The sequence below is a fragment of the Equus asinus genome, chromosome 21 (genome assembly GCF_041296235.1).
Source record: "Equus asinus isolate D_3611 breed Donkey chromosome 21, EquAss-T2T_v2, whole genome shotgun sequence".
NCBI lineage: Eukaryota > Metazoa > Chordata > Mammalia > Perissodactyla > Equidae > Equus > Equus asinus.
Genome location: NC_091810.1, coordinates 82,234,604 through 82,258,753, shown reverse-complemented (window position 1 = coordinate 82,258,753; position 24,150 = coordinate 82,234,604). Strand labels below are relative to the sequence as shown.

Here is a 24,150-nt window from a genome sequence, read left to right as displayed (position 1 = left end):
AGCATTATCTGGGTACTTGTGTGAAATGCACATTCCTGGGCCCACCTCAGCCATACAGATCAGGAACTCCGTGCTTTAACAAGCCCTCTTAGGGGGTCTGGCACACAGTGGAGTGTGAGAACCATGGTTTCAATGGACACAATAATCTTAGCTGCCTTTCCCCTGCTCTCTCCTGAGACGTTTTCTTCAAAATTCTTCCATGGTGATCCTGTCAAAAACACCCTCAATTTTCCTTTGTGACTATCAGCTTTGCCTGGGCTTCTGGAGGCTCTCTGCTCTATTGTTTTCTGCTTTGGAGTGACTAGGAATAGGGAAAGTTATAAGATCCTTTTTGCCAGTTAGCCTTGAAAATGTACCCCTGAGCATGTCTTGTGCTGGGCTGTGGGCTCTGAGAGGTGGGTGAGCACTTGTGCAGCATCCACAGCCATCACATAAGCTGTGACCGGAGCAGGACTTGGACTGGGGGTTGCTTCTAGTTTATCACATGGGGTCTTACAAATTCCTACAAATCCCATTTCATGGATGAGGAGACTTCAGGTCAAATCTACAGAGCATAGTTTGAATCCGAGTCCTGTATTCTTCCCACCACGTCAAAGAACTATTTTGCCACACCAGATGGGGAGAGAATTCTAGAGAGGGTCTTTTCTCCACCTTCCCAGGTGGGACGACAGGGCTCACATGGGCAGCATCATATCATGGAATGAAGGTCAATTTTTTTTTGTGAAAGGAAAGGCGCTCCAGATATCAGCGTGGAATCGATCGTGGCTAGAATTCTTGCTCTCTCCTGGAAACACGGTGAGGATGGAGGCCACAGCTGAGACAATGATTCAGAGGAATAATGGGGGAGGATGAGGCTGGGGTCATGCATCCATGGTGACCTGGGATGGCTGAAATTCATCACAGGAGAGTAAGGGCCTCTGCAGAGCCTGTGAGGGGCAGGCCTGACGCCCCCAGCAGGATGAGCCATGGGGTCAGGTACTAGCAGAGATTGCCCTCGGGGAGAGGCTGTCCCTAGTCCCACAGGGAGGATGGACCCTCCATGCCCAGGGTCCCAGAGCAGTGCAGGAAATGAGTCTGACGCAGATGGGGAGGATTCTAGAGGAAGTGGAACAGCTGAGCCGTCCCTGAGCCAGTCCAGGCAGTCCGTGTGGGAAATGAGGGGCAGAAGAGGCAGCGCAGCATGTGAGGAAGAACTTGCATGGGAACGAAGATCAAGAAAGGACAAGGGCACAGCTGGCAAATCGCCTGAGAAGATGGTTCCTGCCTCCCACCAGGAGGGGCCGATGCCCCGGAAACAGCTCTGTTTGAAGTTCACAGAGGGGGACAGAGCAGGGCAGAGAACGTCAGCAGACCTTAGAAGAGAGACAGCAAGGAGGAGGAGGAACTGATGGGCTGGGAAGGAGGTGAGTCTCAGAAGCCCAGAAAGCCAGGGTGTGGGAGGAGCTGGGGCCTGAGACAAGAGGACACCACCGCAGGAGGAGCGAAGGAGAAGGGGCTGAGGGAGATCAGAGGCACCTTGAAGACGGAGTGCAGTTCATTTAAAACAGGGAGGCCTGCAGAGAGCAGGGCTGCGGGAAGGCAGAGCAAGGCCAGAGACTTCTTAGAGAGACAGCCTGGGGCTCTGGAGGATGGGAACGTTGACACTACTTTAGCAGAAGGAACGTGGCTGAATACTAAGAAGGGAAGATTTTGCTCACAAAGGGACTGGATGTGGCCTTTTCTTACTGATCAGAAGAGCAAGCAATCCATGCTGGAGTAGAGCTTTTGACTTAACCAGCAGAAAGCTGCCATCCAGAGATTTATGGAATTCTACTGGGGCTCTGTCCACCCGTGGGAGCGGCTATGGGTGGCAGACCAGATTTGTGAATGTGTGTTTGAGCCCATGATGCAAAGACTTAATCAAACACGTGGCACCTTTCCTGGTATGTGTGTGCCTCTTTTTTCTCTTGGTAACAGGAGACAGGACCAGTAATTACCAGAATGTGACCTGTGAAGTCAGACATTGAGACCTAGTCTATGACACAAGCATGGTGTTACGGACTGAATGCTCTGGTCCTCCTGAAATGTATATGCTGAAGCCCTAACCCCCAGTGTGATAGTATCCGGAGGCGGGGCCTTTGGGAGGTGATTAGGTTGAGATGAGGTCATGATGGTGGGACCCCCACGATGGGACTGGTGTCCTCATAGGTTGAGGAAGAGAGACCAGAGCCCTCTCTCTCTCTACTATGCACGGATGCGGGAGAAGGCGGCCACCTGCAAACCAGTAAGAGGGCTCTTACCAGGAACTAAGTCTGCCAGCACCTTGACTTGGACTTTGAGCCTCCGGAACTGCGAGAAATAAACGTCTGTTGTTCAAGCCACTCAGTCTCCGGTATTTGTTACAGCTGCCTGAACAAACTAAGGCACATGGGACTGTTGATTTGAACACCCACAACAGTATTCAGAAATATACCTGCCAAAAAGAGCACTGTGTAAATGGTACAGGTGTTAGAGCCCAGCCCAGCTCATTTATCTCATAAAAGATGGAACAGTGGGAGCAATTCAGAACTCCTCCCTCCTCCCTACTTTAGTGGGTTTATTCCAATCATAAGAAAGCACAAAAGAACAAATTCTATCTGTTCATTATTCTGGGAGCCTGGTGGGAAGGAAATGCTCCTGGGGCTAGAAATAGCAATTTAAAATAGAGAAAGAAGACCTGCAGAAAAGTATGGTGGTGAATTAAGACAGAATGAGAGATGAAGGCTGAGGGCCTGGTAGGAAAACCTAGAGAACTTTAATAGCTCTTAATGAGGTCTTCACTAACAGAGTAAAACAAGATGTATTAGAAGATGATGATGTTAAAGAGATCCTGAAATAACTGCATGGAATAGGGGAATGAAGATGGAGTAGAGTGTCTTAAGGACTGTGTTAGGGAATTGCTGATCACGGGTAATAAGCGGAGGGCTCCACTTCTGGTGGGAGACGTATGCTGCTAACAGATGGACTCTTCAGCAAATAACAACAAATGCAAGAGAAGAGGAAAGGACAGAAAATAAGAAAAAAGAAAAGAAAGGAAAAGCAACCTGAAGGTTTCACCGACTGAACAGCACGGAGGTGAACTTTACGTCCTGCAGTTTTGTCCTGAGGGCAGTCAGCTCTCGTGGCTAAAACTCCCACTGAAAAACCCACCCTCTGTCTGGCTGGAGGAACCAAGGGAAGATAATCAGGGCTGCTGCAGAGTTGGGGAGGATCTCTGGAAATGAGAACCAGGGAAAGGGAATCCCAACTTCTGGGTTTTCCCAATTCTCTGGCTGACCCTTGAACCATGCATGTATGAGACGGACTGAAAACCACAAGCACTGAAATCTGAACTGTTGCCTACTGCACACATGACCGAGTTTGCAGGTTGAGTGTAACAAGTTAATTCACTGCTAAACCGAAAACATCAACACTCTTTGGATCAATGTAACAGAATTCAGAGTCTCTACATCATAACAGTCACAATGTATATAATCCAAAACTACTAGACACACAAAGAGCTAGAGAAATGTAACCCGTTTTCACCAGAAAAAAAAGATGCCAACCCCAAGACGACCCAGACTTTAAAGCTGCTATTGCAGCTATGCTCAATAAAGTAAAGAAAAATATGCTTAGAATGAATAAAAAAATAAGACATTTCGGCTGAGAATTAGAAAGTATAAAAGAAAAATTAATAAGAAATTGTAGAGAAAAAGATACAATATCAGAAAAAAATCAATACAGGGCCTTTTTTTTTTTTTTTTTAGCAGAACGGAGATGGCGAATGAAAGAATCAATGAACTTAAAGATAGATCTGAGGAAGAAAGGGAAAAAATTGGGGAAAATAATGAACAGAGCCTCAAGAACCTGTGGAACAATTTCAAAAGTACTACAAATAGGTAACTGTTGTCCTAGAAGGAGAGAAAAAGGGGTGGGAAATAATAATTGAAGAATTGTGGCTGAAAACTTCCCAAATAATAGTGAAAGACATAAATTTACAGAATTAAGAACCTTAGAAAATTTCAAACAGGATAAATTGGTGGAAAAAAGCATATCCAGGCACATCATACATCATAATAAAGCTAAAAACCAAAGATAATGAGAACATCTTGAAAGCTGCTAGAGAAATATCACATAGCGTGTATATATATATATATATATATATATGTACACACACACATGCACACACTGGAACAATGATCCAAATAACTGAGGACTTTTCATCAGAAACCACAGCAACCAGAAGACAATGACACAACATGTTTAAAGTGCTTAAAGAAAAAAAGTAACCTATAAAGCTGGAACTGTATATCTAGCAAAAATGTCTTTCAGGAATGAATGAAAACATATAGACATTTCTCTGATAAAGGAAAATTAAGAGAATTTGTTGTTCGAAGACCTGCATTACAAGAAATAACAAAGGAAGTTCTTCAGACAGAAGGAATGATGCCAAAGAGCAAATTGGATCTTCCAGAATGAACAAAAAGCAAGAGAAATGGTCACTATGTTGAGTTAAAACAAAACATTTTCCTCTTATGTATTACATATGACTGCTTAAAGGAAAAACTGTCAGATTGTCTTCTGGGACTTTTAATGTACATAGACATAACACATATGACAATTATAACATAAAGGGCAGCAGGAGTAGGGTGGTAAATGGACTATATGTTTTGATTTTGTTGTTGTTTCTACATTTTATATAAAGTGGTACAATATTAACCCTAAGCAGATTGAAATTAAAAAAAAAATTATATATATAAGTTCTAGAGTAACCAAGAAAAAAATGTAAAGAAGCAAGAGCTGAAAAATCAATAGATAAAGTTAATAGCCTGCTCGCCTCTGCCTGAAGATGGGGTGGGGAGAGATTCAAGATCCCTTGGCATCTGTCACCCAAAGGCCCAAAGGCCAGCAGAGCGAGTTGGCAAAGACGACAGCTGGCTTGGATACAAAGTCAGTCCTTTACTGGGCCTTTGTAAGCAAAAGGGGAAAAAATAAAGACAGAGAAACAGACTTTCTGGGACATCACAAATGACCAAAGTTGGGCAAGGGGTCCAGCACACTGTGGGGCCAGATAGGGAGCCGTAGTGTCCTGTCACCAGGCTTGGAGTCTGGAGACCTAGACTGACGGCCAAGCTGCACTAACAGGCTATATGACTGGGGGTAACTCAGTTCACCACTCTGGGCCATGGATCTCTTGTCTGCAAAGTGACGGGGTAGGAGTTTCAGCAAATTCTTAGTAATTGCCTCTCTGGAGGAAAGGCACAATTGGACTTCCACAGCTCCTACTTTATATACACCTGTATTGGTAAATGGAGGGCTCCGTCATGCTCAGAATGAGGCCTCTTGCCCACTCTACTCTCTCCCAAGTCAAGTACATTTACACCCACTGTTTTGATTCCTGCCTTTATGCCAATGACTCCTAAATATACATCTTCATTTGGACTTCTCCTCCATGTGCCAAACCCACGTCTCCAGCTGCCTACTCAGTAGCTCTGCTTAGATACCCTACTAGCACATAAAAATCAAAATGTTCTAAACAAATACCTTTCAAAATTCTGTAGGTGTCAGAATTTCCTGGGAAATCATGGTCACAATGGAAAGACCTGGACTCTATTCTACCTCAGTGAATCTGTGCCTCCATGCTCCTTATTAGCTCTCTAGATGAATCTGATACTCTTCTAACTTTGAGAAACACCATTCTAAACTAAACCTACAATCCACTCCCCAACCCTTCTACTGTTCCAACTAGTACCTTTCCAGCATCCCCACTCTCAGAGAATGGCAACATCATCCATTCAGAGGCATGGGTCTGATACTGGGTGTCACTCTTGGACCTCTGTCACCCTCATCCCTAAGCAACATCCATCAGCAAGTCCTTTCCAGGGTGCTCCCCGAACCCTCTGGGCTCCATTCACTCCCACTGTCTCAGAGCCCCTGGACACATCTTCCTGCTTCTATTGCCTCTCCCACCCAAACTCCACACTGCAAGCAGGGTAAGTGTTTTTAAAAAATAGTTTATTTTGAGATAGTTTCAACTCTCTACAAAAGTTGCAAGAACACTACAAAGAATGTCTGTACACTCCTCACCCAGAAACTCCATTCCGACTCTCAACAACTGTCCCAGAAAGACCCTATTAAGGATCCCACGTGTTACCTGGTTATCACACCTGCCTCTGGAATCCCCTTCAATCTGAAACAGTTGCTCAGTCTCCCTGACTTTCATGTCCTTGAAACTTTTGAAGATCATAGGCCAGGCATTGAATAGAATGTACGTTAATTTTAGTTAGTCTAATGTCTCCTCATGATGGTACCTGGCTTATACATTTTGAACAGAGTATCTCAAATGCTTATGTTCTTTTCCTTGCATCCTACTAAGTGGCACACAATGTCCACTTGTCCTGTGATTCGTGGTATGAACTTAAAACACTTGATTCAGATGGTGTTTGACAAACTTCTCTGTAAACTTACATTCTTCCCCTTTGTAATAAATATTTTGTAGGGAGATGCTTTAAGGCTATGTAAAATCCTATTTCTTTCCCCAATTTCACCCCAACTTTTAGCATCCATTAATGTTTCTTATCTGATCTAATTATTAATTTGATGGTTGCCAAATAGTGACTTTCTAATAATATCATTCTTTCCACTATTGGGAAAAGCTTTCTCTTCTCTCCATTTATTTATTCATTTATATTCATATCAGTGTGGACTCAATAATTTCTATCTTAGTCAATAGGTTGTAATCTGTTACTATCATTATATATTTTGAAGCTCAAATTATCCCGTATTTGGACATTGGGAGTCCCTTCAAGCTCAGTGTTGTCTTCTTTTGACATGTCCCCATCATTCTTTGAGTACTTTCTTACTTTTGGACACAAACAGATATACCATGCTCATCTTGTACTTTCCCTGCCCAGGCCCTGGAAAGGGTCATTACTCTAATAAGTTCTGATTGCTTTTAGTGTAGAAGGGACTATAGAATCCAGGATCTGAGTGCCAGGTGTACTCTTTGCTACATGAGTGTCATTGATTTGAGGCTCTCTAACCCTATATTTATTTCTTTATCTCTCTGTTGAAAACTACAAGTTCATACCGATACCTCCACTTCCGATTCAATACCACATAATTCATTCCAGCAAATATGCTTTGCATATTTGTACCTCCTTTTCCAACATCTCCCATTATCTTCAATATATTTCTCAATCTCCCTTATAAAGTTAATTTCCCACTCTTGCGGGCTGCCAATCCCCTCACACGTGGGTCTCCATCCCTGCGAGGGCTTGTCTCCCTTGCTCAGGATGTCTACTTTGATTGGGCCTGCCAAATGGCTTTCTGGTGAAAAAAAAAGAAGGAAGAAAGCCAAAGAAGTATTTTGTTTTGTTTTGTTTTTAAGGAAGGGAAGGGAAGAGATTGGAAGGGGTTGGCAAGAGAAAAAGCCAGGTTATTTTTCCAAAATGAAAATCCATCACCATTGGGTCATGTGTGTGCATCTGTGTGCACACACACGTATCCACACACTCACAGCCCTTGAATGACTTGCTAGTACTTTGAGGCTGTAAATTCCATCACAAGGCTCTAGAAGGCCCTGCATGATGTAACTGCTGCTGACCTCCTTGGCCACTTTCCCCCTCTTTCTCCAAATTCCCAGCACAGGGGTCCTCTCTCAGCTCCTCTAATATTCCATTTTCCCTCTTACCACAGGGCCTTTGTATGTGCTGCTTCTCTCTCTCTCAGTGCCCTAACCTGCCCCATTCATTTGGGTGACTTATTCTTCAAATCTCTGTTGGAGTACCATCTCCTCCTCTGGATGCCCTCTTTAATTCTCCCAGATAAAGTCAAACTGCTTTGTTATTTATTGTTCTATTCATGCTCTCACAGAACACAGTGGCTCTTCTCTCAACTGGTAATTATGCACTTATTTGTGTATATGTCTTATTAATGTCCTCTTTCCTCATTAAGTTGTGAGTGATGTGAGAAAAGAAATGATTTCTTTTTTTTTTCTTTTTGCTGAGGAAGATTCGCTCTGAGCTAACATCCATTGCCAATCTTCCTCTTTTTTTCCTTTTATCTGAGCCACCACCACAGCATTGCCACTAACCAACAAGTGGTGTAGGTCTACACCCTGGAACCGAACCCAGGCTGCTGAAGTGGAGTGCACCAAACTTAACCACTAGCCGACTGGGGCTGGCCCAGTGATGTCTCTTTTTGATCAGGATTGTGACCCTAGCTTGTAGTCCAATATTGGCACACAGTAGATGCTCAATAAATACTTTTCATGTGAATAAATTGTAATTTTTGAAACAAAGTGTTTAATCAGCAAACATTATAATGTTCTCTATTTGGAATAAAAGGCAAAATGTGGAGGAATAATATGATAAATATGGTGAGGCAGGTGAACATATGACTGTGAAAGATCCTGAAAGCTCTTAGGTCTAGGAGTTTATAAGCGTTGCTATTTAGAAGAAACACAAAATCACAACAAATGATCTACATGATGTGTACAGAAAAATAATTTGGGAAATATCTTACCTAAGGCATACACAAATTGTGTATTTGGCTCACATCATGACTGAGGTGACTCAAGGTCATCAGAATGTGAGTCCACCCAAAGGTAGCAACAGAGTTCATTCAAAATCCAAACATGAGGGTATTCTGTATGTGCATGTTTTGGGGCTTGATAAAGTCATTTTAAATTGTCCTTAAATGAAAAGGTGTCTGATAACAGTCAAGAACTGTTTTTTCTTATGAAGGATAACTTAGTTTACCCAAATAGTAAAACTTTCCTTAAAGTTATCATAATCAGAACAATATAGTTGGGCACAAGAATCAACAAATAGGTCAATGGTCCAGAATTGAGAATCAAAACATAATTCATATAAGGGACTTAACATATGACAAAGATGGCATGTGATTCAATAAAAGATGGATAATATATTTAATAAGTGGTGTTCCATAGTTATCTATTCACCTGGACGAAACAGGGTAAGAATATACGCCCTAATACATATTCAAAACCAAATTCAAGAACAGCTCTGGGGATCTATCAACAAGAAAATGGGTAAATAAACCATGGACCATTACAATAAATAGGAGCAAACTACTGAGGCACACACGCCAAGAATGAGTCTCACAAACAGGATGCTGAGTGACAGCAGCCAGACACCAAGAACACAAAATATGTATGATTCCAGTCACGTGAAGTTCTAGAACAGGTAAAATAAAACCCATGGTCGAAGAAAAAATCAGAGCAGCAGTTGCCTCCGGGGTGGGGTCAGGGTGAGAATTGACTGGGGAGGGACGTGAGGGAACTTCCTGCTGTGACGACAGGGTTCTACGTCTTTATAGGAGTTTGGGTCACACAGTTTTATGCATTTGTTAAAACTCTGTAAATGTACACTTAAGACTTGTGCATTTCTTATACGCAAATTTTACCTTAAGGAAAAAAAAAAGAATGTAAACAAATGTTTAACTCTAGTTAAAGACACGTACACTGACGTGTTCAGGGGTGATACGTACTGATGTCTGCAACTTACCTGGAAATGCGGCAACCACATAGGATGGAGTGGTGAACAGACAGAGGGATGATTAGATGGGGAGTTATATGACAAGCAAACAAAGCAAGATCTTAATTCTGGAATATACGTGGTGAGTATATGGTTGTGCTCTGTGAAATTCTATCAAGTGCTCTGTATGCTTGAAATTTTTCAAAATAAAATCTTGGGAAAAAGAAATAAATTTCAGGTGTACTAAATATTTAAACATAGAACAAAAACCCAAACAAAATAGTACAGGAAACTTTAAAAAGCATTTTATAACCTTGGAGTGAGGAAAACTTTTAAAATAAACCAGAAAATCCAAGAAGACATAGAATAACAGATAGCTATTTTTGACTAAATGAATATTAACCACTTTTGAAAGCCAAAGGATATCATAAGCAATATCAAAAGAACAATTGTATTCTTTTGAATACAAAAAAAGAGTTGTATTTTTTTGTACAAAAAAGGAGGAGGGGTAATTAATTGTATCGCATTTGGCAGACAAAGGGTTAACATCGGTAATATAAAAAACTTTCTGTAAATTTCTAAGAAACCAGCAAACAACCCAATGGAAAATAGTTAAAAACATGTACAGATAATGAACAGAAGAGGAAGCATGCATCCCAGTACCTGTGTAAAAAGACAGTAAAATCGCTAGCAGTGAGCTGAAAATGCAAATGAAAACAAAATGAGGTCTCATTTTTCATCTTTGGATTAGCAAATTTGTAAGGATTGATCACTTCCAGTGCTCGTGATGATGTTGGAAGACGCACCATACATTCCTGGTGGGGTGTGAATGCTTACAAACTCTCAGGACAGTAACCTGACAGTAAGAAAGCTCGAGACACGCAGGACACAGAGTCACAGGCATAGTATGACCCCATTTTTATAAACTAAAAAGTTCAAAATTTTGAACAAAGAGAAAAATGTGAAAGGAGACACATTTAACTGAAAGTAATGCTTCACGACAGGGGTTGGTAAACAGCACCAACTCTGCTTGGTCATCTGGTTTCCTGCAGCCCAGGAGCTAAGAATGGTGTTTGTATCTTTTAAAGGGTTACATTTTAAATGGTTACATTTTAAATAGAGGAATATCCTCTATTTTGCCTCTGGGCCAGCAAAGCCTAAAATATTTACTACGTGGCCCTTTAGGAAAAGTTTACTGACTCCTGCTTCAAGGGAATGGCAGTTTCTCAGTTATTCTTTTCCTCTTCTCTGTATTGTTTTCATTTTTATAATAATCATGTATTGCAAGTTGAAAGAATATAGGTAGGTAAGAAATCAATCACTTTGGATGCTGTTGAGAATGGATATAAGGAGACAAAACGAAACCATGAGACTAGTTAAGGAGCTGCGGTAACAGTCCAGGTGAAAGAGAAGGGTGCTTTGGAACAGAGTGGGACAGTAGAGATGGAAAGAAGGGGCAGGTTTTATAGGAACCTATAGGAGTGGCTGAGGGATTGGACAGGAATGGTGAGGCACAGAGAGAAATCAAGGCTGATTCCTAGGTTTCAGTCATTAGTTGAGTGGTGAACCACTGAGATGGAGAGACTGGGGAGAGGAAACCAGAGAGTAAGTCTAGAGCTTTGTTTTGGACCTGTGGAAGTTCTAAATGGAATTGTGTGAACTAGGGGGTTGGACACAGATGATTAGAGCAGCTTGGGCTATGGAGTGGGAGGCTGAGCAGGAAATACAAGTTTAAGAGGACTCATCATGTAGATGGTACTTGAAGCTATCGGGAAGCAATGGAGAGGGAGAGAAGGGGACAAAGAGTCTACCTGGTACCACAGTGCCCAACCCAACTGGAACCTGCTCCCTGCTGACAGATGTCTCTGATGCTACTGTCCAACTGTTTGGATTCCCCCAAACCATCTGTTCCAAAATATCCAAGGAACATCATGGCTTCAGAGGAGACACCGACCCTTCCTCACAGCCTCTGCCCAAATGCTTATGTGGACAACCAGCTGCTATTGTTTCTCTTGGCCAATGGATGGTCCACCCAGCACCTGACTCCCCCAGTGGAGAGACGAGTTCAGGTCCCAGTCCCTCCCAGTCTGCCCTGCCATGGGTCCCCAGCCATGTGCAGCCACCTTTACTCATGCCACGTTTTTACCTGAGAATGCCAAGAAAGACTCACCAAGGAGCTGGTATAGGTGGGATCTGAGGTGTCATCCTGGAGGTAGCGGGAAAGGCCAAAGTCAGACACCTTGCACACCAGGTTACTGTTGACAAGAATGTTTCTAGCAGCCAGGTCCCGGTGCACATAGTTCATCTCGGCCAGGTACTTCATCCCCGCGGCGATGCCCCTGAGCATCCCTACCAGCTGGATCACCGTGAACTGTCCATCATTTTGCTGTAATAAGACAGAAAGGGCATCGAGATCAAGATGGGCTTCAGTGGTTAAACAGAAGCTGAGGTGCCATGGCCCCACTGCTTGTCAGCCTCTGTCAGTGCCAGGCCAAGCCACTCACTGCCTCCTCCCTCCCCAAATCCTATCTTCATCCCTCTCCTTGAATGCTCTGCTCTCTTCTCCTTGCCAAACCCTGTTGATTTCATCTCCAAATTACATTTCAAACCCATCCACTTCTCTCTGTCTCCACTGCCACCATTCTAACCAAGTCATTCTCATCCATCACCTGTAACAGCCTCCCTGCAGCTGCCCTGCCCCCACAATCCATTCTCTACATGGGAGTTAGAGCCATCTTTATAAGACATAAATCAGGTCATGTCACTCCCTGGCTAAAGCTCTCTATTAGCCTCCCATTGCATTAAGGAAAAGCTGCGAACTTCTTCGCATGGCCCACAAGACCCCACGGAATCATCTACTGCCTCACCTTATGCTACTTTATCCCTCACTCCTGTGCTAAAGCCACAATGATTGGTGACCTTTCAATCCCTTCCCAAGCCAAGCTCTTCCTGCCTTAGGGTCCTTACACATGCCATTCCCTCTGTTTTTTCCCCACAATCCAAACTTACCTGCCCTTCAGGTCTCCACTTAAACTTCACTTCCTTGGAGAGGATGTCTCTGTAACCAGTCCCCTCCCCCAACTGTAATTAGCGCTTTCTTACTACTACCTGTCAGTGCATGCTCTTAGTTTTCTTCTCAGCACATATCATAAGTTTTAGCTGCCTGTGTGTGTGCATGCATGTGTGTGTGCGTGCATGTGTGTATGTGTCTGTGTGTCTGTCTGTCTCTGCTGCTTGACTCTAAGCTCTTTGAGACAAGAACTCTCTCTTCTGTGGTCACCACAGTATTCCCAGTGCTGAGAACTTTAATGTCGATAGAAAGAGCTCAATAAGCACATGTGGAATGAATGACCTAGACATCTCTTCCTATTTCCAGAAATAAACGTTTAAGGTGTCTTCCTTGCGTGCTACCAGGGCTGTCAACCTTGACATTGGGATAACCACACCTACCTCATAGGGATTGGTGGTCAGGGGAAGTGCACACCCAGCGTCTGGAACATGGACCCTTCTAGTGAATGGGAGCTGTGACTGCTCCCTCTCATGCCAACCCGAAGTGCTTCCTTCTCTGCAATCACAGTTTCTTGCATGGGTGCCCTCTTCCAGGGTTAGATGACAGACTCTTCAGTGAATGAATCTGTGCCTCCTTCTGCCTCCCCCAAACCTCTGGGTCTTGGCTCTGCACCCACTGGTTAGATCAGTGGACCCTGGGCCAGGTTGCCAAGAACACCTTTTCCCATCTAGTCCAGCCCCAGCTGCTCGCCAAAGGGCTATGAGTTGTATTCTGTAAGTAGAGCCTGGACCAGGCACTGAGACGCTCTGATTGAAGGAGAGGTCGGAGTAGGCGGGTCTCCCTGGGTCTACTCCAGTTACTGCTGAACACAGGCCCTGGGCAAAGCAGTCACCTCCTCTGCCCCAGTGTTCCCATGTGAAATGCAGAAAGCATAAATAGTGTGAGGAGCTCTCATTTATTGAGCACCTACTGTATGTGAGATAGTATATGCTACACTCCTATGCATTATCTCACCTAAATATGTGTGGACACATCATTTATGAATGCATTCCCGCAAAAGCATAAGTAAGGAAAAATAAAAGAGCTGCTATAAAAATACCCTGTTTATTAGAGAAAACACCAACCGAAAATTCTAACAATGACAACAATGTGGTTAAAAACGAGTATCTCCCTAAAGAAGCCCACTGGTAGATAGATGTTGGGGGGGCACTGGTGGTGACTGAACAACTCTGAGAGGAGCAGTGTTGAAAGCATGGGCAGCAGTGTGTCTATGCTTCCACTTTCAGTTATTCAAGACTTCACAGAGCCGCTTTATTGTCTGATTTGTTTGAATATTTAGATCAGTCATCCTTATAGTTTCTGGGGCCAAGAAAGGCCAAGAAGTGGTTAAAAGTCCCGGCTTTGGAGCCACACAGACCGCTTGGATCCAGGCTCTGCCGCTCACTGGTTGCATGGCATCAGGCAAGTTATTTAACCTCCAGAGCAGTGATTTCCACATCCACAAAACAAGAACATAGTATCCACGCTTCCTAGAATTTTGGTGAGGTAAAATGTGATAATAGGTGTGAAGGGGCTTAGCTCAGTGCCCCACGAATACTAAGACGCAGCAATGATCGCTGGTATTATCAGCAAGGCCATATGCCTCACAAATCAGCTCTCCCACATACCTCAGATGCCTGGTGAGAGAGACAGAGGACACCTGGGGCCAGAAACTTGGGTTCTTCATAGCCTCCTGGGTGTGTGCGGGAGACATCCTAGGATCATTACCCTGGGAGAACTTAGTTCACAGTGCATTCTAAGCTCAACAGGTTGGCACCTGTGATAGTACCCCCACCCCAACTGTAGTAATGGATGGTCAGGAGCTAATGATGCAGGCCTGAAGTTTGGATCAATTAATCAACAAACACTGATTTCTTCCATTGCTTGACTTTTGAATGGCAAGTCATACTTTACAGAAATATCTTTTGATCCTTAAAACTGGTCCTGTGGAGTAGGCGAGGCAGGCAATAGTATGTTGCTTTTGTAGAGAGGATAAAGGAAATCCAGAAAGTTTAAGTGATCAGCCTGAAATCGCTCTGGGTGGTTTTGATTCATATTAAGAATCTAAGTCCAGGGGCCGGCCCTGTGGTCAAGTGGTTAAGTTCGCAGGCTCCGCTTTGGCGGCCCAGGGTTTCACTGGTTTGGATCCTAGGCGCGGATATAGCACTGCTCATCAAGCCATGCTGAGGACGCGTCCCACAGAGCACAACCAGAAGGTTCTACAACTAGAATATACAACTGTGTACCAGGTGGTTTTGGGGAGAAGAAGAAGAAAAAGAAAAAGAAACAGAAAAGAAGATTGGTAATAGATTTTAGCTCAGGTGCCAATCTTTAAAAAAAAAAACAAAAAGAATCTAAGTCCAGAACAGCAAATTGCTTCTCCACTGACTTTCCATCTCTGATCAATTGGTAATGGCTGCCTCCAACACTGTGTGTAGAAGAAGGCTATGGATAAGCTTTGATTAATGATGGCTGCCATAGTCATAGAAATAGAAAGTAGAGACAAGTGTACCACAAATATGCTACTCTTATCTGAATCTTTTAACTCCTATCCAGTGCCTCTTCCATTGGAATATGCTTACTCTGCAATGAGCAACACATTTTCTTCAGCATTTGCATGGGAATCACATAGCATGATAAGACAGGGTCATACCTGGCAAGTTCAAAGTTTTGGTGAAACTTAAAAGATATGACCATATTAAGATTTTCTGATATGTTCAAGTGTTTTATGTTCAGTTCATTGGTATAACTCTCCAAGAAGAACTTCCAGAGATATGAACATTGGCCCACAAAGATAAACAAGATAGAAAAAAAAATAGATTTCTTAGTGACTTTCAGAGAGGGCCTGGCTCCATGCTGAGCACACGGTAACAACACAGCACAGAGAAGAAATACAGGCAGGCCCAGGTGAAATGATTTAGACTTTCTTCCCTTCATGAAGTGCTTTTTGCTGAAATTGCTTTTCTGCAAATTCACTGAAGCCACTTGCTGGCCCTTTTATTAGATAGGAAGGATTTAGGTATTTCAACTTTCAGTGACAAATCCACTTCAGGAAATGAAACCCTTATTTGATTTGTTTGAAGAGAATGAATCATAGGTTTTTTTTTTTAACTGAAAGAGACCTTTCAAGATCATCCAGCTCAATGCCTTTAGTTTATAGATTGGGAAATCGACTTAACAGATTTGCTTAAGGCCACAGGGTGACTCATAGCAGACCCTTGGTCTCAGGACTTCCAATCTGGTGTTCTCTTCCTGACATCTGGGTTGCTATCATCCAGCTTCAGGCATGAATGAGCTTCTTTGATGCAAATGTCTCCATTTGACATTGCTCAGCGATTTCCAAGAGTCTTCCAGTTATGACCATCTGTGAATGAGCCAGTAGCAACCACAAGGCCAAACTTTAGGCACAGAGGCCTTATGGAGCATATTGACCTTCTTGGCTATGGCATGGAACATTGATGACGGCGTCAGGGGTTGTGCCTAAGATTATAGAAGGGCCACCAGATTAAGTCCCCCGAATTTGAATGCCAAGAAGTAAATAATTATGGATTCTTGTGCTACAAATCCATGGCACAGACATTTAAAAAAATGGATAATAATGAACCTACTGAAGATGTGGTTGAAGAATAATGGTGCTTCCAATTCCTCCAGAATGTGAGGGATTCTAAGTCCTGCCATGGGAGAGGGGCAGTGAGTGGGCTGTGAGAAGCTATATCCGATATGCTCACTGGATCCCCGATGCCCAGAGCCTTTCAGACACCGACCCAGAGCTGGAGCTGCGGCCACTCTCCAAAGGCTCCACGTCCGGTGTGAAAGGACCAGTCAGAGGGAAGGAAACAGTTGCACAAATGGAGGACTAAGGCTTTTCCTTTCTTCTCTGAATGGTGATCCTAAAATTATACCACTTCCCAGAAGATGGACCCTGCAGAACTGAACTGATGACCTACTTTTCGATTTTATCAAGCAGCAGATACATCAATTAATGTTGCTATGCTCCAGGGTTTGGTAGTAAGGCTGAAATTAGATTTATAGATTACCTGCCTCCATGCCGTGCAAGGAGTCAGAAACGCTTCATTTCCCCTCTCCTCCTGGCACCGCTGGCTCTGGCCGCTCTTTTCTCGCTGTCCTTTCTCCTGTTTTCCTGGGCCCCTCTCTCACCTCTAGCTTTTCTATCACTGCCCAGGTCCCATCATCATGAAAAATACTGGTGTCCAACATGCCCCCTTGTCCTGGGTCCTGAATGCAAATAGCCCTGTGCAGAGCAACGGTGTGGGGCTTGACTTTCCATAGGCCCCTGAGAATGAATCCCCGCTCCTCTGCATGCTCCAGGAAGAGAGTCTGATCATATTATGACTCCTCTGTGAAGTACAGACAGGTGACTTGTAGAAAATAAATGACTCCTGAGAGGGACCGGAGGCTGGCTCCAGAAAATACTTTTTCTTCTAACATTGTCTCCTACTTACTTTTATTTGGCTGTCTGCATGAGATCTATGAGCACGAATGAAAGCCCCCAGGAAAGCATGGTCCATACTCTGCTCTGACACGAGAGGTCTGGCAACAAGGACAGGAGACCATGTACACTCAGGATGACTACATCTCTCCTGCCACTCCTGGACGCTTTTGCCCCAGAAATGGTTATTCATGTCTTTCATTCAACTAGCATTTGCCAGGTGCTCACTGTGCTAGGTACTGGGGTTTCAAAATATAAGGCGTAACCCATAGGCTCCAGGAGGCTGTACCAGGCAAAGCACAGAGCCCCACAGTCTACATCAGTGGTACCCCCACCCCATCAAAATCAAGCACTGCTGCCTAATGACTCAGATGAGGGAAAAAGCGTGTGCTCGCCCTGCAAAGGTAGCTTCAAATGTGCAAATGCAGCTTCTAGACAAGTCCCCCAGCTACCCTTCCTCACCGCAGCCCCCAAGCTCTGCCTCTGAGCCTTGGAGCCACCATGCAGCTGCCGACAGATTACCAAATAGGCCAGCTTCCTGTGGCCTTTGAACACACTGTTCCATTGTTCTAGCAGCCTGCCTGCCCGCTCCCCTACCTGCCTTGCAAATTCCTCATTCTCCACTAAGAGATAAATTCTCTCTCCTCTGAGAGAGGAAGATTTCAGTTCTCCTTTATGTGACACCTCTATAGTCCACGCTTGGAAACAAAAAGCATAATCTAGGCAGATGATGGCTGCAAGCTTTGAACGCTAAGGTCCTCGGGGGCAGGGACCTCTGCGGCAGGTTGCATTCTCTAAGATGGACATAAGAGGATCTCCCACCCCTTATGTGTAAGAAGACATCGGGTTGCTGTCCCCCAGCAAACAGTGGGGACTCTTTCCTCCCTTGGTTCTGGGTGGGCCTGTCACTATGGTTGAAGGATGCTGTGTGGCTTTTCAGGCTAGGTTATAAAACTGATACAGCTTCCGACTTTTCTTCTTAGGGTGCTCGTTCTTGGGGCAGCTTTCTGTGAGGAAGCCCCATCAGGCCACATGGAGAGATGCCAGCTGACACTCAGCATCAATCATAAGACAAATGAGTAAACAAGCCTTTAGATGATTCCAGGCCTCAGCCTTTGAGCTGCCCCAGCTGATAACACGTGGAACAGAGATGTCCCCACTGAGCCCTGCCCAAATTGCAGGTTCACGAGCAAGACAAACCGTTGTTGTGCTAAGCCACTAAAGTCTTGAGGTGATTTGTTACACAGCATTAGAGCAATCTCGCTTTCATCTCTATAAGCCCAGTACCCAGCACAGGGCGTGCCCAGAGCAGTCACTCCGTGAATGTTTTAATGACTGACTACACACATGGTCCTTTGATCTGCAGCTACAGCTACCGTTTGGCAGCTTTGGTGATGTGCGTAGCCTGCTGCTTGGTATTGCCCTGAAGTCCTTGCTCTGAGGGCCCTGCCCCACTCTTTGATGCTGCCCCCTGAACCCTCTGCTCTCAGGCTCCCCAGCAGCCCCCAGCTGTGCCTTTGGTCCCATGCAGGCCTTGCACCCTGGCCTGTGCTCCGTCAGTTCCCACTCCCCAGATGTCAGCATCATGGCCATGCTCACTCACTCCTTTTCTGGGCATAGAAATGAAAGTGGTTCCACTATGGCTCCATTGGACATGTTCTGACAACGCTCTTTTACAGATCTCCCAGCTATAGGCCTTGAGGTACCCCCACCTCTGCTGCAGGTTGGTTGGGAGTCACAATTCTTCATCAACCCCAGAAAAGACTTGTGGACGCTTGTGACACAGTCTTCTCCTTTCCTGCCCACAAGTGCCTCCTCAGAGGGCACGTGGCCCAGATAACAAAAAAGGACAACCTGTTTTATCTGTGAGCTGCAATGAAGAGAGCTGGCTGGGAGGGCGGCTGTGCCGGGGAAAAGGCAGAGATGGCCACTGGAGTGTGCGCGATCTCAGTGATTCATGCAGATACCGATGGTCATTCTTTGCCCTCCCCTATCATTCTTGTTCATCCAACAAGTATTGATCAAGGCCCCACTCCATGCCATCCTCCTACTGAGTGTTCCTCAAGCTTTGCTTTATCCTTTCCTTTTAGCAACAAATCTCTTAACCTTGCTAACATCTCCAGTCCCCACTCACATTTCACTGGGCCATTCCTGAATGGCCAGTTAGCCTCACATAGACACTTCTCCCCAGCCATTGTTCCCCAGCGTCCACCAGGGCTCACACCATCCATGCCCCTGAGCTGCTCTTACCCTGAGGAAAGAATCCAGAGCGCCATTCTCCATGAATTCTGTGATGATCATGACTGGTCGACTCTTGGTGACCACGCCCTCCAGACGAATGATGTTGGGATGGTCGAACTGGCCCATGATGCTCGCCTCACTCAGAAAGTCCCGACGCTGCTTCTCTGAGTACCCGGCCTTCAGCGTCTTGATGGCCACATAGATTTCCCTCTTGCCTGGAAGTTTCAGACGCCCCTTGTACACCTCTCCAAACTCTCCTGCAACAAGAATGCAATTATTACCTTCTTCCTTCTCAGTCTGTGGTGCCGTAAGGGGAGGCAGCTGATCAAGAACAATGGTGCTCAATGTAGAATTGTGATTAAAGTGGCAGAAATGGAAACAGTGTTGTCTCATTGTAACTATGGTGTCTCAGCTCTAATCAGTTCACGGCAAACACAGAAGGAATACTAAAATATGTTCCTTACCTCAGTTCTTAGAAAGAGCTCGAGCGACTAAAGTGGAATTTCACAATATATATGAGCTTGTTTTTCCCCAAGTTTGGTTTTTCATTTGTGTCCCAGCTGAATAATTGAAATGAAATGGTCAGTTTCACTTTGGCAGAATCATAATTTGTTTTTAGCAGAGCCTGGCGCAAGAATGTCCAGGGGCTAGGGGACATGTTCAGGTACTTGAGTCCTCTGAATGAGATGTATAGCGTTTATGTTCCTACATTGCCCTGAAAGCGTTTGTGTCTATTGGGTCCCCCAGAAAGCAGACACTGAGAAGTTAGACAGGGAAGTTAGCAGATGCTGTGCAGGATAAAAGCGGGAGGAAGCAGGACTGGCCAGAGTCCCACATTACGATGCAGACCTGCCATTATGAAAAGAAAGGAGGAAACGGGAACAGGCAATGAGAGGCCCACATTGCAAAGCAGACCTGGCTGATGTAGACCTGACAGTCTCATCAACTCAACAGAGAGCTCTAGAGTAAAGAGTGTCCATTCCAGAAAGGCCCAGGCCCTAGCATCCCGCATGCTCAGTCACTGGCTGGGGCTGCCAGGAAGAGCTGGGGCTCTGCGGGAAAGCTGAGGCAGATTCCGAAGGCGCCGCAGCTGGAGGGTGGCAGCTACCTGCACTCTTGGCAGCTGAACAGCGAGCGGTTTTTCTAAGCAAACATGAGCTGTGGGCACACCTCCAAGGGTGCCATAGCATTTAAACATTTCTGCAGTAAACTCACCAGGAGTAAAAACAATTCTGGCAACACTATTTCATAGCTGCTTAAAAAACACTGTTGAATCCTGTTAAATGTGCTTTCAAGTTATTTTATGATTTAACTTGGTTTTGTAACTTCCAATTCTTTCATGTGAAACAGTTTAGCATCTCCTTGTAAGTGCATCACTGAAATGGGTGACAAAGGCTCAGGCCTTCAGGAGAAACATGGCTTTCTGCTGGGAAAACTTTCTTTTTCACTTTCAGCTTCTGGAAGAAAATGATGGAGCAAACTGAGCAATCAGATAAATTACTGGCCATATTAAAAAAGCAGGTTAACATCTCCTCTGTGATTTGGTTGGGAGCCCCTTGTGTTTTCTGCTGCAAAAAAGGTTGGGAGGAAGCTACATGAAAGGCCTTTTCATGCAAAACTGCTCCAGAGTCAACAGAACTTGTCAGAATCTAGGGCTGGAGCGGAGGTTGGCTCAAGCACCACTGGGAAGATTTCAACACGGACCTTCCTTACAATGCTGACATATATCATGTGTAACATTGGCTCTGACATTGAATCACATGCTGCTTTGGTGAACCCCTCGAGGTCACACTGAGTCTCATGCACGTTTGTAGCTTGTGCACCCCACTGCGATGACTGGTACCTCGTGGGCAGGCCCGTAAAAGTTGGAGAAGCATATTTCTTATTATCTGTTTGACTCTCACTTTGCCCACTCTTAGGTTATATATTGCTGGAGACTCTGTCTCTGCTCTATCCAAAAGATTTAGAAGTAGAAGTATTTAAATTTGTATAAATCTCTGTTTAATGCAGCATCTTCTTCTACAGCCAAACACTGTATGACCATAACCAGGGAACGGCTGCAAACAGCTCAGCCATCCTGCAGAATGCCACGAGCTGTTGAGGACTAACAAGTGAGTGATGCGGACTGATTTCAAAAGATGTCCGCTTATTGTCAAATGAAGAAGACAAGAAAAGCAAGTTACAGAATGTGATATGTAGCACGTGTCCATGTGGGGAGGGGGAGGGGTGTGTGTGCAAAAGAAAAAGATGGAAAAATCCATATCAGATTTATTTTTAACTTCAAATTATTTTAAAAAATGGTTATACTAGAAGGGTGGGAGTAGGAGGGGGAAGGACAGGATAGTAAACTAAGTTACTTTCACATTGTTTGAATTGTTACAACAAGCATTACTTTTGTAGTTCAAATGAGTAAGATTTAAAGAAAAGTAGTGAACAATAGGGTTCTGCCATACATGTGTGTATATGTATGTATGCGTATAAATATATGCGTGTAAATATACACATGTGTATGTCTATATCCATGAAGACATGCGTGTATGTGTATATCTGTACACATATGGGATCCATCCCTCTGACACTTTGACCTAGTAAGTATTCAATAACCAGGAGCTCAGTGAATACAAATTGCATATTTGATAAGTATACTAATTGGAGAATATTGGTTAGTACTCCTTCTTTGTTGACACGATAATGAGTTCTGTTTCTCTTAGCGAAGATTCAGTTGAGAACTGAGGGGAAAGGTATGCTAATATTTCTTCTTGGAGGAGATAGGACACCAATATTTACTGAGCACCCACTGCGTGCCAGGCACAGTGCTGGGTCCCTTGCATGTCTTAGCTCACTAATCCTCACAGCACCTTCATGAGCTTCATGACCTTCATGGGTATTATTATGCTCATTTTACTAATAAGGAAACTGAGGCATGAAGAAAACATGCCCACACCCCACAGCTGTGAGGCAGGGCCAGGGTTGTGGTCCACGCCCATCCCTTTTCCTGCCACACCACCTCTCCATAGGTGTGCGCAGTTTGCAGTGTCACAGGGATCACAGCTGTATGGATAGGAAGTCACAATCCAGGCACCACCGTGCCCCAACTGTGCAGGTCCCAGCAGTTCATATGCAGTTACCGTCACAGCAACTCAGCAGCCAGCGAACAGCAAATGAAGTGAGACTGTCTCAGAGACAGATGTTATATTCATCGAAAGTTCCTGCCTGGGAGTGAGGTGGGATGAGAATATTTGTGAATCAGAATACTCATCAGTTTCTACACATCAGTGTGTGGAGTTTGGAAAGTGCTCCAGGTGAATCTGACGTCCCCCACAACACACACATAAACACCCCAGTGGAGGGCTTCTTGTCTACACCAGTGGTTCCCAAAGCTGGTTGCCCACTCAGTCAGCTGAGGAGCTTTACAAAGTACACAGGCCTGGGTCCCACCTTCAGCAATTCTGATTCGTGGGTCTGGGTGCAGCCTGGGCACGGACACATTTGAAAGCTGCCTGCAGGATCAGCTACATGATTTGCAGGGTCTAGTGCAAAACGAAAACTCAGGACTCCTTGTTCAAAGGTTAAGAATTTCAAGACTGTGACAGTAGAATTTAAACTAAGTGTGGGCCCTTCTGAGCATGGGGCCCCGTCCCACGGTACTGGTCACAGGCCCGTGAAGCTAGGCCCGGCCGCCTAGGTGGTTCGATGTGCAGGCAAGACTGAGAACCACGGGTCTAAACCACCCAAGCGTATTTCAAATGGATTAGGGAGCTGCCAATGGCCTTGGAGTCCCCGGAATTTATCCCCACCCCTTCAAATTCTTTTGAAAGCAGTGCATATGGCTGCCTGTCCCCGCATAGGGCCTGACGCCGTGATGGCTTTATAGACGTGAGCAAAGAGGAAGAAGAGAAGAAGGAAGGAAGGAACAAACAAACGAAGGTGTGGCTTTGAAAAGTTCTAGCTATACAGGATGGTGTGGATCACATTACCTTCCTAACTGACAGACGTCATCTCATTGTTTAGTCTTTGTGCTGATTGGTCTTCAAACGCAATGCTTCTAATGCTTTAGTTTTAAATTACATCCTCTGCAGGGTCTCATTGTATCGTTTTTAAAAATTGTAAAATAAAAAGCATGCTCTCCTGAGAGGATTTTTAGGGCAGTGAAACTACTCTGTATGAAACTGTAATGATGGGTACACATCATTATATGTTTGTCCAAACCCACAGACTGTTCCACACCAAGAGGGAACCCTAATGTACACTGTGCACTTTGGGTGATAATGATGTGTCAGTGTAGGCCCATCGGCTGTAACAAATGTACGACTGCATGTGTGGAGCAGAGGGTACGTGGAAAATCTCTGTACCTTCTGCTCACCATTCCTGTGAACTAAAATTGCTCTAAAAAAATAAAGTCAAAAGAAAAGGGCTCTCCTTAGGTTGGGAGAGATGTCTTTGTAATGGGTCACTATGGTGGTAACGGTGTTACTGCTCTCAGAAATTTATTCCACGATCACTGGAAAGCAGCGGCTTAAAGAAGGGTGATTCTGTAAAAATCGCCCTTTCCTGTCTGGCAAAGAAATGACTTCATATTCTCCAAGCCCAGAGGTTTTCAAAGCCCAACTGCAGAGGAAGTCACTCAATCCACAGTCCTCTCTCAGAGGCTGTGGTCCACCCTGTAGTTAGTGGCCCTGGTGCAGTGGGGAGAAACTCTGGTGGGAGCAAAAGAAGCAGCTCACGTCTGCACCAGCCCCACCACACACTCAGGGCGAGGCATTCCTCCAGCCTCAGCGTTCCCAGCTCTACACAATCAAAAGAAATGATTGACGGAGGGCCTTCCTAACAAGGTGTGGTGTGTATGTGAAAGTGCTTTGTAAACTACAAAGATGTGGGTGGTGGTTTAAAGAAGACAAGCCACGGAGAGGGGC

At 44.7% G+C, this 24,150-nt stretch overlaps 1 protein-coding gene across 2 annotated transcripts in view; it reads right to left on the bottom strand.

Moving 5' to 3' along the window:
* The window catches only part of EPHB1 (EPH receptor B1), a 423,113-nt gene that overhangs the window by 35,833 nt on the left and 363,130 nt on the right, over positions 1–24,150 (bottom strand). For both annotated transcript variants that reach the window (XM_014828754.3, XM_070493336.1), the window contains 2 exons: positions 19,247–19,494; positions 11,668–11,883 (listed from right to left, as the gene is read on the bottom strand). In XM_014828754.3, coding sequence (XP_014684240.3) covers positions 11,668–11,883; positions 19,247–19,494 — 464 coding nt within the window. The remainder of the gene's footprint in view (positions 1–11,667; positions 11,884–19,246; positions 19,495–24,150) is intronic.